This window comes from Gopherus flavomarginatus, chromosome 1, assembly GCF_025201925.1.
Source record: "Gopherus flavomarginatus isolate rGopFla2 chromosome 1, rGopFla2.mat.asm, whole genome shotgun sequence".
In the NCBI taxonomy this organism is placed as follows: Eukaryota; Metazoa; Chordata; order Testudines; family Testudinidae; genus Gopherus; species Gopherus flavomarginatus.
In genome coordinates this window covers 12743502-12763931 of record NC_066617.1, presented here as the reverse complement: position 1 = coordinate 12763931, position 20430 = coordinate 12743502, and the positions used below count along the sequence as shown (strand labels likewise).

Sequence of the window (20430 nt, the reverse complement as noted above, 5' to 3'; positions counted from 1 at the left end):
TAGTGCTTTGTACTTCTATAGCACCTTTCTACTCCGATATCTCAGAGGGCTTGAAAATGTTCTGCACTGGTGGTCAGGATGGGGTAGAACATGGCAATTATTCAAGTGCACAGCAACCCTATACAGTGGTGTAGAACAGGAAGTAAAGAAAGATACAATGTCTGTTGACAAGTGCATGAGGAAGGGAGGTTGACACCATGTAATCACTTGGGTCCTGATCTTGAGTGGAAGCAGAGGCAAAGGTGTTAGGAAAAACTGGACAGGTGTGTATGAGCCACTCACTTTGGTACGTTGCTTCTCCATCCAGGTAGATGGGTAGAGAAGCAACTCAGCACTCTAACCAATGGCTGCTGAGCAATTCATTTACATGTTTTGGATTAGGGCCCAGCACCCTCTGTTTCCATGCCCCAACCCACTGCTTTCTGGGTTGTGCACCCATAAGAACAGAGCAGGCAAAGTGAGCTGTGCTCAGTATCTTGCACTTTTCATCACCATCTGTGTTTCCTGCATCTCCCCTCTGCACTCTTATGCATACCACACCCTCCTCTGCACACAGCAATAAAGGAACTGCCAGACGGGATCCTCTAGTCCAGAATTCTGTCTCTGACTGTGGCCAGCATCAGGTGCTTCAGAGGAAGGTGTGAGAACACCGCAATAGGCAGATGAGGGATAATCTCCCCTCTACATGGGTCTCATCTTGATCTCTAATAGATTGGTTAAAGCTCTGAAGCATGAGGTTTAATATCCCTTCCAAACTATTTATCAGCATAACTCTGGGTTGTCGTCTTATCCATATAAGTGTCCCATCCCTCCTTGAATCTTGCCATGGATCAAGCCCCTAGCTCGGAATTTGGCCATGACACTGGAGCTCAAAAGAGTGTACTGGGATCGTTACTGATCGCAAAAGGCCAGGATCCTGGTTTTATGTCGTAGCTGAAAGGTGCCACCTCATGCAGTATTGAGCTCCCATACACTGGGCTGGGGTGTTTGTTCAGTACAGACAGATTGCCGCTTCTGGAATAAAAACCGCCCCGCCTTGGAGGGTATCTCAACCAGACACCACCTAAGCCCAAACTAGTGTCAGAGAAGCCAGAAGCTGCTGTACTTACAGCTACTGGCTTCGTTGTCATGGCAGAACCCATGTGAGATCAGCTGTGCCTAGTGGTGTTTCATGGCAAAGGTAAGGGAAAAGACTCTTTAAGAACTAATTTCATGGCCAGGTTTTGCCCTCAGAGACATGTGCAGCCCCCCACTTAAGGCAATGGGAATTGGGTGAGTGTATTTAAGGGTGGAATCTATTCCTTTGTTTGCTTTCTGAAAATCCTGAACACATCTAAGGCCGTTTTGACGGTCCATTGGCCTGCCGTCACCGGCTCCTGTTAGATTTATGTTTCTGCAGCTCACCACTGACGCATTCCAGGAGGCCGAGGTGTGGCCAGTTAGTTACGGTGCCCAAACTGAAACAATCAAAAGGGCAGCCCCTAACGCACATACAAACTGAGTCCCAGGTGTCCTGATTCCATAGAACTGATTTCTCAGGGGTTCTGATTCTGAAGGTCCCATTCACAATTTGAAAGGTGCTGTACAATACAGAGCAAGTGTCTTATTAAGTATCAGAGGGTAGCCGTGTTAGTCTGTATCCACAAAAACAACAAGGAGTCTGGTGGCACCTTAAAGACTAACAGATTTATTTGGGCATAAGCTTTTGTGGGTGGTAAACCCACTTCTTCAGATTCATGGAGTGAAAATTACAGATACAGGCATAAATATACTGGCACATGAGGAGAAGGGAATTACCTTACAAGTGGAGAACCAGTGTTGACAAAGCCAGTTCAGTCAGGGTGGAAAAAAAGTAGCATTTGAAAGTCACCGTGCAATGCAACAGTAAATATATTATGAAATAGCAACAGCATGAGCGCTCTGGCCTGAAGTCCGATCCGGTAGTTGCTCTGCTTTATATCACTGGGAGCTCTTTGTTCCGAGAGCTTTCAGGATAGACTCCTTGATGTTGTGATTGTGTTGATACCACCCAGTCATGGTGTAGCTGTGCCTTTCTATGACTGTGGTCAGGTGCCATTCAGCATGTCAAGACATTAAGTAAATCCCAGAAGGACTCTGTGATGTCACTATGGTACAGCATCCCCAAACTGATACTTAAAACCACGGATACTTGAATACAGGCAACCACAGGTTTATTCCAGTAACCCTCAAGAACTCCACTGGCCTACTCATACTTCGCAAGTTAAAAACCAAGGATGGTGAGTGGTGCATCACAGGCGTTCAGTGTCGTGGGGTCCTGAGCTTCTCCTCTCCTAGCAGAAGGTAGGGATGAGGAGAAATGGAGTCAATCTCTGGCTGGGTTCAGGCACAGAGGGGGGTGGGATGTGTCTTGCAGAGATCAGGAGCAATGGAGGAAGCTGTCTCCTGCAAAGCTCAGGAGCACCTGCATCTGCTTCTGTGCTGCAGAGCCTAGGAGCTCAGCTGATGGAGAAGAGAGAAGGATGAAAGGATTTGCCCCTCACCCCCAAAGCCTCACATGCACTGGCAGATCAATATCCTGGTTAGTGCCTGGCTGGTTTATTTCTCAAAGCTGGGTTACAGTATCACTGGATCATGTGACCCGCTGGTGGTCCATAACCCTTTCCTGGTTGTTTGACCCTGTCACTGTGGGTTACCTGCCACTTCGTTTCACATGGCATCCTGTGATGTGTGGTGAGAAGTGCCCTCATGGACTCAGGTAGACCCCTTAAAGTTGACGAAAACACAGACACATAACCCAAAGTGCCTCCATCATTGCACCGACAGCTCGTTATAGAAGGGACAGTGAAGGCAGAGGCCGTGTGGAGTTTACAGAAAGTAGCATCACAGCATCATGCTGTCGTCAAGGCGATGTCAGTATCACTCTGATCGATCCATTGTCAGTGTTTTATAACTCAGTTGGTATCTAAATAGAAATTCCATTTGACCAGAACCTTGGCAGGGAGGTTTTAGCTAGACATAAAATAGGCAGCACGTATCCTGTTCTTTCTACATCCCTGCTTCATGTCAAATGCTGCATAGCATGTGAGAGCCGATGAAATCATAGCTCAAGGTGGCACAGTCAAAAGCTGCATGACGTAGATGAGAGACAGTGGGGTGCAATGGATAGGGCACTAGAGCAGGATTCAGGATATGTAGGTGCTATTCCCAGCAGTGCCACTGACTGCCTGTGTGACCCTGACCAACTTACTTCACCTCTGCTTCCTTTCTTTTCCCCTGTAAGCTCTAGTGCAGGGATTGTCTCACTATGGCTTTGTCACACTCGAATTTTTTAACTCAAATTGACTTGCCTTTAACTCAAGTTAGCTAATGTGATTGTACATGCTAATGTGGACCCTCCACAAACCTTTATTCCAAGGTTGTGGTTGAAAACTTGGCATAGCCACAACCTGTGTTTATATACAATATTGAGCCCAGCAGGGTCCTGGTCTCAGTTGGCCCCTTTAAGAGCTGCAGTAGTATAAATAAAAAGTAGCATAGATTCGTATTAAAGCCAAAGTTCAGTGAGGAATTCTAACATATGCATTGTTTCAAGTTATACACCTTGAGGTGCAATATTTCAGACTGAATTTCTAACTGCTTATCCAAATCAGAAATCAGTTTTCCTTGAATCCAGCTTTGTTATCTGAAATTCATCTGCACACTAGATCCCTGATCTAAAACCGATCCACTAGTTCTAGTCCACTATCCTTTCTCCAACCATGGTCAGTATCAAATACTTCAGAGGAAGGTACGAGAATCCTGCAGAAGGCAGATATGGGATAATCTGCCCCACACGAGGTCTCATCCTGTCTTCTAATACTCAGGGCTTGGCTTAAACCCTAAGTATATAAATCAACCAAAGCATATAATCAAGGTATTTCATAACACCAAACAGATCAGATGTTCCAGTTGTGTTCATAAAAATAACCTCCACCAACCCAGCACATGATGAGTGTGTCTACACTAGAAATGGTGGTGTAAATGCCAGCTTGAGGAGACAAACCTATTCTAGCTCTAACTGAGATAGTGCACTAAAAATAGCAACATAGCCTCAGCAGTGCAAGTGTTGGGAGGGGCAAACCTCCTGAATACCTAGCGTCTCCGATGGGTATGTGCTCGGGTCAGCTAGCCCTTCTCACCAACATGGCTGCAATCTATTTCTAGAACACTGGCTCAATCAGAGTTTGTACAGGTACATGGGAATTATATCTTCGGCTGTAGCGTAGACATACCTTGTGGGGAAATTCCCTGAGCTCTGACATAGAGTAAGTCTCTTAGAGGTGTAAAACGAAAGTAACATGGTGGCTTTTATCTTTTTAGTGTAAATTTATTAAAAATTTGAAATAAAAAGTCACTTCAATTCAAAGAACCAAATTTTTTCAGTTCAACTATCTTAAAGTTTTTTTTTTACCCAAAAGTTTTTGAGTCAGGCGTTTCTTCAACCCTGATGCTGTTTTGCAGACAGTTTTTGTTTCTATAACTCTTTGGTTTTTTATTTAAAAAACAAAGTTTCATAACAAATTCCTGACCAACTCTAATTACAAGCAGGATTATGATATCCCCTCAAAAAGCATCTTTCACCCTGGATTGTCCCACTGAAGCTTATGGTACTACTCATTGTAAGCAATGGCATCACAGTCTGGCCCTATGACAGTTACTGTTATAGTGAATGCTACGTCCTTAGAATAGCTAATGCTCAAGGCAGTTTTGGAAGGGACATAAACTTCACGCTTCAGCTAAATCTGTAAGCATTAGGGATTCAGATGAGATTTTGGTAGCAGCTGTCAGAGCTGGGAGGTGGGCAGCCATGTCTAGTGGTTAGCGACCTGGGTCAGGAGAGCAATGTTCAGGTGACCAGGCAGGAGCCAGTCGAACTAACCTGGAGGGGGCAGGCACCATTTGGGTCACCAGAAGTCAGGCCAAGGTCAGGATACCGGGCATTAGGCAGGTCAGAGACTGTAGCGCTGGGCAAGGGATCCAAGCAGCAGGCAGATTGTGCCATTCCAGTTTTGCAGTTTGACAACACAAACTGTCTGTAAAACAGGCTGCAGTAGTTAAGCCATGTCGAGTTAGACATAAGGGACCTTGCTGAATAAAACATGTTTCAGACAGTAGCAAAACTCTGTAAATTTCATGGGGAGCATTTAATGACTGGCAGTATAGCTCATCCAAAGCAGGAAAGATGCATAGGGCTGATGTAAGATTGTATGTGTGTATCCCATCGCTTTCTGCTACTTTATGACTCAGGATCTGCATTGTAAATTTTTACTAGTTCATTTTAGGTTTTAACACTGAAGCTTTCTTGTTTGCATTTATATAAGTAATAATGTATACTCTCTGCATAATATGTAAGGCTACACTAGGAATTTGGTGAAGTAAAAACCCCATGCTAGTAATTTTTGAGGGACAAACTGGGTTTATATTTTCAAGAATTGATGCTGAAGTTGCAATGATGTAATATATTTAACGGGAGATGGAATTTTTCATTCTTCACGCATTCTACTTTTATTCCTAATGTCTCCATTCGTGTGGCCATTTCTTGGGCCGTGAAGACAGTGGTGTAAAATGCATAAATCAGGCAAACAGAAATTGCAAACCAGTTGTTTCCAGTTTGTTATATGACTCAAGCTAAGTGCAGCTATTAGAGTCGGGAATTGACTGGTAGGGGTTATCAAATGCTCACGTAGAAAACAGTACCACGTAAGCGTGGTTGGATGTATGTCTCTTCGTTGCGTCAGTGTGGCAGGATGAGAAAATAAACATTTTGGTGCGTCCTTGCCATTCAGAGTGGCTGCAGTTGTAAATTTTTAGGATCAAACTTTAATGTTGCACCTGTCATTGTAAGCAGAAAAAGGAAAAGAACATTGGATCAGAACAGTAACACAGAGCAGTTGAAATAATGAAAGCAAAGGACGTCCTGGGTCATTTCAGTCACTGTATTAGAACCTGCCGTGCTGGGCCCAGGGAGGTTCTGGCCTGCTGGCACCTCTGCACCACCACAGGAGGCTTTTGCTTGGGTCCCATAGGTGGACCCTGTGAGGCTGGGCTCAGCTGGATGTACCGCCCAGCAGGACTTAAGTGGTGGCCCCTCGCAGCCCACTGATTGGCCAGTACGAGTACTTAAATCAGGACACCATGAAGGGAAGCTATCTGAGCAGCAGAAAGTCTGTCTCTGCTCCAGACCCTGCTTGTGATAGACCCTAGACTTTAACGTCCCATCCTGCTTTGTTCTCGACTTTGCTGTTTGATTGCTGTCTGTAGCCTGGCACCTGACCCTGCCTGCCTCCTGGTGCCTGATTCTCAGTCTGTCCATGAGCCTGTCTCAGACTTTGATCTCCTGGTACCTGACTCCCAACTCCTGCTCTGACCCCTAGGTATGACTGCCCATGTCCTGGTCATGACACTGGTGCTGGAGTTGATTTGATTTCTTGCATCTTGCTGTGCATTTAGGACCTCATCCAAGGCCCATGGACTTCTATAGGAATCTTTCCATTGATGTTACTGGGCTTTGGACCAGGTCTTTAGCTGAAGTCGAACACAGAAATTGGGATGAGATGTTTTGAAGTATAAGGAGTTAAAATTCTCCATGCTTTAAAACAGGCTGTTCCTCCTTGGCAACATTTTTAGTGAGGTTCCTGCAAGGGAGGAAGGATGGTCTTGGACTCGAGAGACTTGGATTTGATTCCTAGCTCAGCCACAGACCTCCTGTGTGTCTCTGGGCAAGTCTTGCAATCTGCCTCATGGCTCAGTTCCCCACCTGTAAAACGGGAATGGTACTACAAAGAGCATGGTGAGGATATGATGCATTAATGATTTCAGGTGCTCAGCTATTACTCTGAGGGCCATAGAGACACACAGCGTCATTTTCTTTGCCCTTTCTTCCAGTGTTGTGAGCTCCTGGGCGTATTTTTATGCCTTTGCGACTGTGTATCTGTTTCTGCTCCCAGACTCAGCTGGAGAGTCCATCGTTGCAGGCACCTCCTCACCGAAGGACTGTGTTGCCCTCACAAAGTTCAATTACTGTTTCAGTTTGGCTGGTGGCTCTTGGTGAACATTCATTAGTGGAAAATTCCCTGCAGTCAGCTGGCTGGGCACTGTCAAATCGCACTGCATTAAGCAGGAGGCGAGGATGCTGTAGCAGATGCAAAGGCAAGGATACAGGAGAGCAATGTCTACTGATCATTTCCGTGAGCGTTTGATAACCCCACCAGTCACTTCCACTATACTCTCTGAGCGCTTTCCACGTAAAACTGATAGCAATAGCGAAGTTCCTAGCGGATTTCATGGGGTCTCTTGATGATCATAATGAGCTCTTGTGTCCTTAAAATCAGTGAATCTGTGAGCGAAGGGCTTGCTTCATCGCGCCCTGTGGTATCGGGATGGGGAAGGGCTCACACAGCCTTAACCTTGCCATTTTGCTGACTTTCAGTTGCTCAGCCATACATCTTTAATGGTTTGCTGTAGAATCACAATGCACTTTAAAGACAACAGCCTTGTCATTACTACCTGTAGTAAATTGAAGACAAAATGATGCCTTATCTCAATGCAGAAAAGCCGATTTATTTTCAGGTGCCCCATCATTTCCTTCCTTTGGTTTATGACAAATGCTGGAACCGCTCTGAGCTCAGACGTCCCGTGTGTAAATTGCATTATACATTTGTGTTTCTAGGTTTACAGATGCCTGCTCCTGAGTATATAGTTGATGTAGAGTCGATGGACATTTTCCCAGTTGGTTGGTGTGAAGCAAATGCTTACGACCTCACACCACCCCACAAAGCAGTTTGTAAGTATGCGAAACCACAACTGAATAGACAACATACACATAGGGTTTCTTAGTCAGCAGCCACATATACTTAATCTGCTCCTCCTCCCTACCAACCTGCTTAAATGGCCGTCAGACTCTGCAACCCTTGGACCGAGTAGTTAGAACCTGTTCACCCTTTACGAATGGGACTATTTGCTGCTCTTGTGACTAAGGGTTGTGGAATGTGGCCCTGGGTATATCTAACCTGGCCATAACAGTGGTATCTGGGTTTTATCACTCTGAAATTAATTTCTCAGCCTACCAAGACCTTAAGGTGAACACAGTCCCTTAGGAATATGTGACAAAGGCTTTAAGGGTGCATTGCAATCCCGGGCCACAATTGCAGCTTGTGTAGACATATCCAAGCTAGTTTTGATGTTGCTAACTCAGGTGCCGGAGCTGTGAAGCTATAGTTGCATGTGTGAGTAATTACCAAGGATTCTAAGTCAGGTCTGTATAGCCTGCGTTGAACCATGTGGTGCCGTGGCTTCACTGCTCTTGTACCCAAGTTAGGTAGATCAAAGTTGGTCCAAGTATGTCGACACATGGAGCAGTCATGCCCCATGATTGTAGTGTAGACATACCCTAAGTGAGAGACAGGAATTGGACGGCACAGGGAACTGATCATGGGATACAGCAAGCCAAAGCACCTAAGTGATTAGGAGCACAAGACCTGTTGATGTCAGTGGAACATGTGCTCCTAACTCACCTAGACACTTAGGGGCATGCCACCACAGAGCTTTTACTCCCCAGGTCAGGACTGAGGAATACATGTGGGGAAGCCAGTGCTGCCACTGTCCATGCTGTGCCCAGATGGTCAATAAAACCGAGGGCTTTGCTCTCCAGAGCTGTCAGCCTAGCACCGTTTCCCAGCGCTAAGGGGTATGTCTACATAGCAGCCGCAGGTGTGGACGGCAGTTCATGTAGATAGATCTGGTGCTAGCTGGGCTTTAGCTTGCTCACTAAAAATGGAAGTGAGGATGCTATAGCCCACGGGCTTCAGCTCTGGCTGCACAAGCAAGTACGGACCCGAGGGATCAGCTCACGCTGAAGCTCACACCGGGACTGCCTCAATTCTGTTTTCAGCAGCCTAGCTAGAGTCCAGTGGTTGTGTCTACACAAGTGGCCATTCACATATACCCAAAGATTGCACTTCGACACTGGTGTAATTCCATTGACATCAGCAGAATTACTCTCAGTTTACACTGGATACATTAAAATTAGAACTGCTTTTAGGCCAGATTCTGCTACCCTTACTCACACTGGGTAGTGCCTTATTCCGTGGGTAGTCCCATTGTTATCAAAGCAAAGGAAGATACTTGTTCACATGAATCAAGGGTATCCAAATCTAGCCCTAAGCCATCCCTCTGTAGTGTTGATCTAAAGTATCCATGTATTGAAAAAACTTTATTTTCCTGGGGATATTATAGGACCAGCTTCTCTATTTCCTTACACTGGAGAGGAGAGATGCTCTTTATGTCCACGGGCCCAGATCCTGCAAGCTTTCTGCTTGCACAATCCCCACTGAGATTCTTGTGCAGGAGCAGGTCCCAAGTTCCTTAGTCCCATTAAGAGATGGACCTAAACCCCAAGGATAGCCCCATGTGCTGGGAACCTTTCAAAGATTTGGTTCTGGGGTTTGGGCCCAGCTCTTTTGAAAGAGAGATGCAAGACACAAAGCTGAGATCTGGGTCTGTGCTTCCCCTTGTGGCGTGTGGTTGGCCTGAAGAGAGGAAGGGGTTGGGGAGAAGGCGGGGGTCGTGCAAGGCCAGGGCCGAGGAGCAGCTACAGCAGGAGGATGTGTTAGCTTTCACCACCTCTTGCAGAAGCAGTTCCGCCACCGCCCTGCAAGTGGAGGAGGCGCCAGGAAGCTCTTTGGAAGGCTCACCCTTCCCAACTCTGCCTGATGACAGGGTGAAGACATCTGATCAGTGGGGGAATGCGACAATCCTGGGTGCAGAGAAGAAAAAAGGGAGGATGAAAACCAGCCTCCCAAGGGAAGGAGGCAGAAAGAGTTGAGAACAGTTAACAATACAGAAGGGGAGTGTTGGCACGATCCTGCCCTCCTCTGGGGCCTGGTCATGACCCCAGATTGAGATCTCAAGAACTGATTCATCAAGCTGCTCGTGGGGTATAACGAACGCAAATCTCCCATCTTCAGCTGAAATAATTATCATCAGTCTGTTTATATTCATTAACATTTGAAAGGCAAATGTTTAAAAAAAAAAAAGTGTCAAACCCGTTTGAAGAGTTAAATATATCGGAGTTAAAAATCAGGCAGCCAGACCTAATTTGGAAGACTACTGCTATGGCAACATTGAGCAGCGTTGTCACAATTTAGAGATGGGGAGCGACAATGCAGGGGTAATCATGCTTGCAAAATGCAGTCTTGAACATGTGTTTCTGCAAGGAAAAATATTTGTGTTACTTTTCTTTTAATATTTGTTAAGTACAGATCCCAGAAAATCAATATCAGCTTTACAGTAGCAAGAATAAATGTACAACAGCCTCTTTAAAGCACTTGTTTTTTAATGATATGGTGGCTTATTTAAAAAAAAAAAATACAGAAAGCGGGGCTGAGCATGCAAGAGCCTTTTGTTGTGTTAAATGTGATTTTATATTCCAGCCATTTATTCAACAGACCATATATTTCTTTCTTCCTCTCTCATTTTGCAGTACGAAAGAAGAGGAAGATTGCAGTGGTGCAACCAGAAAAGCAGTAGGTTTCTGTTTAAAAGCAGTTTCGCTATGTAGATAAATTCGATTTGCTATGGGGAACGGGGTACAGCAGCTACAGTAGAACCTTAGACTTACGAACACCTTGGGAATGGAGATGATTCGTAACTGAAATGTTCGTAACTCTGAGCAAAACGTTCTGGTCATTCTTTCAAAAGTTTATAACTGAAGATTGACAATACAGCTTTGAAACTTTACTATGCAGAAGAAAAATACTGTTTTCCCTTTGGTTTTTTAGTACAGGCAATTCTCATCTTACGCGGGGGTTCTGTTCCGCGGTTAGCATGTAAAGCGAAAACCGTGTATAGTCAAAATACATTGAATTGAATGGCGGGCAGAATCGCCCGCAGTACAGAAACAGTATTTAAATTGTTATTTTTCTCTTTTTTATTTTTGTTTTTGCTGACCGTGTAAAGCTGAAATTGTGCATGTTAAATGCACGTAAGATGCGACAGACCTGTAGTTTACCTTTAACACAGTACTATGTTGTATTTGCTTTTTTTTTTTTTGTGTCTGCTGCTGCCTGATTGCAGACTTCCGGTTCCAAATGAGGTGTGTGGTTGACTGGGTCAGTTCGTAACTGTGGTGTTTAACTCTGAGGTTCTACTGTACATCATATTAGTAACTATAGTGTCAATCCTGTGGCTGAATTTTTTTGCAGGGGTTCCTTTCAAAAATAAAATAGTCACTAGTCTAAACAGGGCGTTTCAGACTGTTATCTCTGTTGGGTCTGCACTGTAGACTCTATGAATTCCATGGCAGAAAGGCTGAATTCCAGCAGGTTGGAAAAAATTCCAGAATCCACAAAATCGAGCTGCCCGCTGCACCCTGACTGGGTTCGATGGGGTAGCTCATACCTTTACAAGCTGTTTCTGGCTTCCTGCAGACTCAGGCAGACAATGCTGCATCAGTTTACACTTGGTTCATGTTTTTAACGTTATCTTTGCATCATTAAGCCAGAAATTTAATTTTTTTAAAAAAAAATTAAAGTTCAGATTCTGGAGCACAATTTTGCAGCCAGGGTGAATTTCAGTGAAAGCCCCCAAATGCACGGATCCCTGGCCGTAAGACATAGCAGAGTCAGTCTAGTTGGAATAGTGTTGTGCTTAAAGACCCAGATGCTCAAAGATGTTTCGATATCTAACTCCCATTGATTTCAGTAGGAGCTAGTCACCTAAATCCTTTTGAGGATATGAGGCAAAATGTCAGTATTATAATCTCCATGCAGATATCAGGCTACTAAGTGATGACCATACTTTCGTGAGACTGATGCAAAACCGTGAGTTGCTCAGGTTCTGATCCAGCGCCCAGGCTCCTGGTATTAAGTGCATTATATTGTCGTTAAGCAGGTTGCCATCCACAGTGCCTGTTGAGAAAATACCTCATGACCTTTGCCCAGTCCCTCAGCCAGACACAACAGGTGAGTCTGCTCAGTAACCAGAAAGTGCCTTTATCATTTCAGACTTCATCTGGCAAAAGTGTTGTGGAAAAGCCAGAAGTGTAGACAGGGCTGGTGCAAGGATGTTTCGTGCCCTAACCCACCCCCCCTCGCGGCAGCTCCCCCCTTCTGCCCTGAGGCGTCCCCCTTGCGGCAGCTCCCCACCCCCCACCCTGAGGCACCCTCCTGCCCCAGCTCACCCCTGCTCTGTGCACAAGCACCCCGAGCATGCCGTCGCTGCTTCACTTCTCCCACCTCTCAGGCTTGTGGCGCCAATCAGCTTAGATGCCGCAAGTGAAGCAGCCGCGGCGTGCTCGGGGAGGAGGCGGGGCAGGGGTGAGCTGGGGCGGGGAGTTCCCCTGCATGCTGCCCCCTCCCCCACTTGCTACAGGCGGCCCTCCCCGTGCTCCCCTGCTCCAGCTCCCTCCGCCTAAATGCTGGCAGAGACTGGGGCGGCTGAAGATCTGGCCGCTACAGTCGCTGCTGAAGAAAATGGCGCCCCCCAAATCCCTAATCTCCACTCCTGGCCTTGTAGTCAGATCACAATAGGTCCCATTCCTTAACAGAGGGCTAGGGAAGACATCAAGAATGGGAAAAGGGCCAAGAAAGCTATATGGAAATTGGGATATGATTTACAGAAGCGCTGGGCTCTGACTCAGATTCACATGACGAGGGCTGCCCCATTCTCCACAGAGCTGAGTGGCTCTCTCCCAGCCAAAGCTGTGGGGCACTTAAACTCTCCAGCACTCTGTTGTTATTCAGGCCCACAGTTCACCCACAGTTACATGCCAGCACCGTCCAGGCCTTTCAATCCAGGCACAGGAGCCTGTACCAGGAAAGTAACCATTTGTTTGTACCGTTCATAGTAGCTGGTATGGAGGCCTAAGCACATGTGTTTAGAGGAAGGCATGCCCAGTGGTTAGTGTGCTAGCTTGGGATTCTTGGGACCTGAGTTCAGGTCCCTGCTCAACTGGAGACTTCCTTTTTGACCTTGGAAAAGCCACTTTTTCTCTGTATGCCTCAGTTTCCCATCTGTAATGACATCTCAGGAGAGGGTTAACAATTATGAGACACTCAGATACTCTGGTATCGTGGCCCTCTAAGTACTATTGCTGGTGTCGTGAATGAGATCTCTCTGGACACTGAGCTGTGCTTACCAGGGACCCGATCCTACCGCCAGGGTAGTTGCTGGTAGTTTTGCAAGCATCTAGCCGAAAGAAGAGAGACTCTTAGGTTTGCTGCAGCAAAACAATTGCAACCTTGGTAACATCGGTTTCTTCTTGCAGGTACTGTCAATGGGCGATACTGCTGCCCCCAGCTCTTCATCAATCACCGCTGCTTCTCAGGTCCATATTTAAACAAAGGGAGAATAGCAGAGCTACCTCAGTCTGTTGGGCCTGGCAAGTGTGTGCTAGTGCTTAAAGAGGTATGGTTCATCTGCCTGCAATGTGGGACTGGATGTCTGCGTAACGGTGTGGAAACAGGGATTGTGGGGAATATGGACCAGAATTTCAAAACAGGCACCTCACTTGCATTCAGGCATGGGACAGACACAGGTAACTGTGTCCATGACAGAGCACCAGGAGCAGCCTGGACCAGGACCCACTGTGCTAGGTTCTGTACAAACACAGAACAAAAATGATCCCTCTTCCAAAGAGCTCACAATATAAGTTTATAACACCAGACAGCAGGTAGGTTAGACAGACAGTGGAGCACAAGGAAACAATAAGGGCTTGCCTACGCTTACCAGAGGATTGACGCTGTGGCAATCAATGCACCGGGGGTCAATTTAGTGGGTCAGACCTGCTAAATCAACCGCAGAGCACTCTCCTGTCAACTCCAGTACTCCATTGGAATGAGAAGAGTAAGGGGAGTTGATGGGAGAGCGTTTCCCATCAACGTTGCATAGTGTGGACCCTGCGGTGAGTAGATCTAAGCTACTGATATAACTCAAATTGCGTAGCTTAGATCAATTTACCCCCATAGGGTAGACAAGGCCTAAGACAATACTGTAGAATAAGCAGTGGTCTTGCACTTTCAGCCATCTCTCTAACTGACTTCAACTTAATTGGATGATCAGGAAGATCAGTCTCAAGATGTCTCAAATTGGGCACTAAAATCTGAGACACCCAGAATCACAGATCACTGTTGAAATTTTTGGCCTTGGTACCAACAAGGGACTCTTACTCATTTTAAAAAAATCTCTGGTGTTGTTTGAAAGGCTACAGCCTATTGTCTCATGATATGGGGGGCAGCACTACAAAAAGCACCAAGATCAAGCTGCTTTTCCAGGTGCGGTAGCTTGATTTGAAATTCAGGAATCCAAAATAGTCCCAACAGAAAGCAGGATAAAGTGTTTGCAAAGCAAAAGGTGACAGTTACCAAATCTGAAAGCAAGGCCTGAGCGTTTTGCTAATGGTGGATCTGGCTTTCTGCTCATCTTCTGAAAGAGAACACGGGAGTAAAGAAAGAGCATCCACTTCAGTTTTGTAAGTGGAAGAGAAACGTGAGTTGCACCAAGCTTGTACTTATACTAATGCTCTTCCTCCTCTATCAGTGGAACATTTTGTTTTTTAAAGCAGAGTGGATAGTTAAAAGAAGCCTGATCTTCAGCTGGTGTAAAATGACATAGCTGCATTGACTTCAGCACAGCTGTAGTGATTACACCAGCTGAGGATCTTATCCCATACAAGGAGACTACCCTGATCGGCCCTCTAATATCCTCACACAGGGCCTGATTTTTTCCATTGCTTTGCTTCTTGTATCATCATTTACACAAGAGCAGAGTGGAAGCACTGAATTAGAACAGTCGTATGTTACACTTGCAGGTGTGAATGACTTTAGAAAGTGCAGGGTAGGGGAGAGTCATACCCTAAGTGTCTAAGAGGAAGATCCATGGTTTACTGATTTCTATCTAAGCACTCAAGTGTGAAACGTCCATTCCCAGCTATCCAAAAAGCTTTCTTCCTGTAAATAAATGGTCTTTTGTGGATTTGGTAGGGAAATGAGCAGGAATGGAGATACCAGTTGACATGATGTGACATGTTGCGGTCCTCACAGCCCAAATCCGTGCAGCAGAGAGACGAGGGGCAGAAAAGCCTTTTGCAGCCTTCAAGTCCTGGTTCATTCCCATGCAGGAGCCTGATTATTATCAAAGAAAACTCCACAGTTTGTCAGAATTACATAACCCACAACATTTTGAATGAAATAGAAGATGTGGCCAGCTACTGAGATGGTCTGAATCACAGTATAAGTCAGAGTGACTGAATTTATTAAACAATTAGATATCAAAATAGCGCATGACAGAAATAGATATCAATCATAGTTACCACAATCCGTGGAACTGGCCCTGCAGTGATGACAAGCTGATCCCAGTCTTGTCTTGGTCCTGATAATTGCTTATCCCTTCTTACTCATTATTTTAGTATAGGTACGTTATATTGATATGTATATTCCTGGCTGTTGCAGCTGAAGACATTGCTTGCACGGTCAAAAGAGCAGGAAAAGGTCACTATTTCTTTCTTAACAAGTCCAGGAAGCTTGTATTTTCCTTTCTTAGTGTGACCAAAGAGGATTATGGGAGTCTGGTTCATGAGTGAGCTAAAGGTCTGGTTCATAGGTCAACAGGCCCTGCCTTGTCACTGTAAATTTATTTATGGTGCCACTTATTTAAGCAGAAAGCTGTAAGTAAGATATTCAGTAACACTAACTTGTTTCCTCAGAGTTTCAAAAGGATTAGCATGTAAAGCATTTGTTTAAATTTTTTGCTCTTTAACCAGACGTAAGTGGCGAAATATAATTGTCATTATGTTAATTTTAATTATTTGTAACACAGTCAAACCCTTGAAGGTTACTTCTGTTTAAATATGCGACCACAGAATATTGAGATCCCCATCAGGAAATAACTGATTGAGATCGCTTTGCTTTTCCCATGCTGTTGCTAATTTGCATAACACGGGTATATTTCTGATTTAACAAAATTAGTGGGGTAATGCATACATCAAAAATGGGTACCATCGCCTCAATTTCATCCTGATGGTCAGGCTCACTGTCAGTGGTAGGCACATCATTAAACACTAGATTGGGGGTTATAACAGTTTGTCCAATCACAGTGGGTTTTTGTAGGATACAACAAAGTTTGGAATAGTGGCGTATAGGTCATTCTCTCCATTTCACTGACTCGAGACTGTAGCAACTAGCTCCCCAGTCTCACTCAATTGGTCTAGACCAGGATGACTACACACTGGAGTGACAATGTCAAAAACAGCAGAGTCCTGTGGTTCCTTATAGACGAACAGACGTATTGGAGCATGAGCTTTCATGGGTGAATACCCGCTTTGTCAGATGCATCCGACGAAGTGGGTATTCACCCATGAAAGCTCATGCTCCAATACATCTGTTAGTCTATAAGGTGCCACAGGACTCTTTGCTGCTTTTACAGATCCAGACTAACACGGCTACCCCTCTGATACTTGACTCAATGTCAAAAACATCACACCTACACTTGTATCGCTGTCCCTTAGCACAGTGGCTCTCAACCTTTCCAGACTACTGTACCCCTTTCAGGAGTCTTGATTTGTCTTGTGCACCCCCAGTTAAACCTCACTTAAAAACAACCAAGACTTGCTTTCAAAATCAGACATAAAAATACGAACGCATCCCAGCACACTGTTACTGAACAATTGCTGACTTTCTCATCTTTAGCACATAATTATAAAACAAAACAATTGGAATATAAATATTGTACTTACATTTCAGAGTATAGTATATAGAGCAGTATAAACAAGTCGTATGAAATTTTAGTTTGTACTCACTTTGCTATTGCTTTTATGTAGTCTGTTTCAGGCAACTATCTAGATGAGTTGATGTACCCCCTGGAAAACTCTGCGTACCCCGAGAGTGTGGAGCCCTTAATGACTGTGTGCTGTTAGGATATACCAGTAACTGCAGCAAGTCCAGACATTCTTGTCAGACGGTGTCTTAGAGATAACCTTACTGAACAGACCACTGCCAGTGTGTTGAGTAGTGCAGTGTCAGGGTCTCATCTGGGCAAACGCACTGCAGGGATACATAAGGGAAGCCAATACTGTGCATGACCTTTTAAAATAACATTAGCCTTGATTTTGACGCTATGTCCATGACCCGAAGTTTCTAATAGTGTGAAAAGGCACTTTCTTACAGAACTTGACACGATTCCTTTCCTTACCAAATTTAGAAGTGCACCGTGGACAATACCAATTAAGGCGTTGTTTATCCTTAATGATGAGGAATTTTACCTTATTTAATATTTCTTAGGGTGCTACTGATAGTGGTTAACACACAGCTCCCATAGACAGCACAAATAGTCTCTTTATCTTTCCCTTTTATTTGTATTAATTAACATTGATTTTATTTGTATTTAGTTAAATAATATATCAATATTGTGCACATTATAAATGGTGCATTTTCTTGTAGAACTAACCCTTTCACACCTGTAAAACTGTTTTTGTTTGTTCATGCTTAAAATACCCAATGTCTTTTTATTCCATACCAGCCCTGCTGCTTACTGACATTCCTAAACCAAATAAACCCAAAATAGAGCCAACAATCCCATCTAGACTTTGCAGCTTCCCACTTCTAAAACTCCTAATTTTGATGCCTTTTCTTGCCATGCTGTTGCATTTGGAGTTTGTTCCTAATAAGTAAGGCTACGTTTTGGTCATGAGTATTTTTAGTAAAAGTCTTGGACAGGTCACGGGCTGTAAGCAAAAATTCACAGCCCATGACCTGTCCGTCACTTTTACTATATGTCTCTAACTAAAACTTGGGTGGGGGGCCTCAAGTGCTCTGCAGGGGGCGGTCCGGGGGCACCGCAGTTGCTGAGGGAGATGGCCCGGGACCCACTCTAATGCTGGGGATGGGCAGCAACGTGCAGCCTGGAAACCCTGCTGGTGCTGGAGGGGAAGGGTTGGCGGGGCTGGCAGGCTCCCTACCTGGCTCTGTGTGTCCCTGCAACTCCTAGGTGGCGGAGGAGGAGCCAGAGGGCTCTGAACGCTGCTCCCGCCACAAGCACCAGCTGCGCAGCTCCCATTGGCCAGGAACTGAGGGCAGGGCTTAGGAGCTGCAGGGCCATGCCAGTGGGAGCCGAGGAGCCCCCCACCATGAGATAAGTTCCCCTCCCACCCCCCAAGCTCCTGCCCCTAGCCCTGAGCCACCCTCACGCACTCAGACTACTGCTGCTGGCCGCTGCAGAAGTCACGGAGGTCATGGAAAGTCATGGAATCCGTGACCTCCATGACAGACTCACAACCTTACTAATAAGATGTTCTTCGAGTAGATGCAGCCGTGTATTCCACTCTAGGTACGCGCCCAGTTCGCTGGAGCCGGAGCAGGAGGTGGCACTGAGCACCTTGTGGCCAAACCTCCTCCCTATCTGAAGGGATATATCTGGAGGGGTCATCATTGACCCATACTGGGGACTGCTCGCAGCCATCCCAAGCGGCTTTTCTCTGCCATTGGCCTTGCCTACGTAGGGCAGTAGTAGAAAGTGGGGTTTGTCCTGCGGGGTTCAGCCAACGCTGGCTTGTATACAGGACATTTTGGAGTTTCAGTAGATGTAACTTGGCTGCCAGCACACTGAAACTCACCAGAGCAGAATGGACTGGAACACCAGGGGGATCAGCCCATAACTGTCTCTATGGAAAAAGATAAATGGACACAAATCTGATATTAGGAATGGCAATATACAAAAACCTGTAGGAGAACACTTCAACCTCCCTGGCCACACTATAGCAGATCTTAAGGTGGCCATCCTGCAGCAAAAAAACTTCAGGACCAGACTTCAAAGAGAAACTGCTGAGCTTCAGTTCATCTGCAAATTTGACACCATCAGCTCAGGATTAAACAAAGACTGTGAATGGCTTGCCAACTACAAAACCAGTTTCTCCTCCCTTGGTTTTCACACCTCAACTGCTAGAACAGGACCTCATCCTCCCTGACTGAACTAACCTCGTTATCTCTAGCTTACTTCTTGCTTGTATATATATACCTGCCCCTGGAAATTTCCACTACATGCATCCGATGAAGTGGGTATTCACCCACGAAAGCTCATGCTCCAAAACGTCTGTTGGTCTATAAGGTGCCACAGGATTCTTTGCTGCTTTTACAGCCCATAACTGGGAGTTCAAAGAGAGATGGTGGTAACATATTACATTTATACAGCACCATTCATCCCATTGGTTAGGCAAGTGGCAAGCAGTGACTTCCGCTAAGCTCTGTTTTGTCACCTCCCACCCATCCTTCAGCCCTTTTGACTGTTTTACCGAGGTGTCACACCTTGGACTCTCTGACATTTGTAAGCTCCTCGGAGCAGGGATTACTAGCTGTTTCTCATTTATGCAGCGCCGAGGGTAGTCAATTATTTTTTGTCAAGGTTCAAATTTTTTAGTCAAGGTATAGGCAAGGTCCAGACTCTAGAGAAGATGGAAAAAAAACCCAACAATAATGATAGTAATAAGTAAATAAAAAGATTCTGGGGTCCAGTCAAAAGCATCTGGTGGGCCGGATTTGGCCCAGGGTCTGCTTGTTGTCTACCCCTGGGGTTAGCAAAATGGGACCCTTATCCTTGGTCCGAGTTCCTAGGCATTACTCTGAGATCAATAATAAATAATCCAGCAGTGCTTTTGAAATTTTGGCCCCAATCTTGCGGGTGGACCCCCTTGTATTTATACAAACCCTTAGGTGTTCACCCATGTAGATCAGATTGCAGAATCAAGGACTTTACATGCCATGTTCCACCCCAGAGGTAGGTCCATTGCAGTGATGGCTTAAAGTCTATTCTTTAGACTCAATCCTGAACTCCTTGATGGGAGTGTTGTCTGCGGGGGGGGGGGGGGGGGGGGGGAAAGGGGTTCAGGACTGGGACAGATAGCAAAGACTTCAGCCATCGCAGGAATGCAGTCACTTCTGGGGTGGGACATGACAGCCGTTTTCACAGCAACTCTGCTTAACAGTTCCTAGATTTAGTAGATTTTAAGGCCTGAAAGGATCATTATGATCATCTAGTCTGACTTTCTGCATAACACAGACCATAAAATTCCACCCACTGATCCTTACACCTAGTCCAACAGCTTGTGCTTGCACTATGGCATCTCTTTCCAAGAGACAGACAATTTCTTTTTACAGACTCCAAGTGATGGATAATTGACCACATTCATTGATAATCTGTTTCAGAGATAAATTACCCTCACTGTCTAAAAAAAAAAAAAGTTGTGTAGTTGGTTTTGGACTTTGGCATAAGGTGACTCTCCTCTCCTGACACGCAAAAGGGGAATAAGCCAGTATTTGAAAAACAGGAGGAAAAAATGTTAAACTGTTGCACTCATTCTTTAATTTAAAATTGAGGAGCTTGGAGTAATTTGCATAATTAAATCAGATGTCTCAGTCTTGGTGC

At 45.3% G+C, this 20430-nt stretch overlaps 1 protein-coding gene across 3 annotated transcripts in view; it reads left to right on the top strand.

Annotated features, from left to right (window-relative positions):
• Nucleotides 1-20430, top strand: part of SFMBT2 (Scm like with four mbt domains 2) — a 205969-nt gene that overhangs the window by 150322 nt on the left and 35217 nt on the right. For 2 of the 3 annotated variants that reach the window (XM_050936824.1, XM_050936825.1), the window contains 4 exons: nt 7691-7804; nt 10502-10544; nt 11908-11981; nt 13286-13425. In XM_050936824.1, the coding sequence (XP_050792781.1) occupies nt 7691-7804; nt 10502-10544; nt 11908-11981; nt 13286-13425 (371 nt within the window). The remainder of the gene's footprint in view (nt 1-7690; nt 7805-10501; nt 10545-11907; nt 11982-13285; nt 13426-20430) is intronic. The other variant, XM_050936826.1, reaches the window with a different exon arrangement.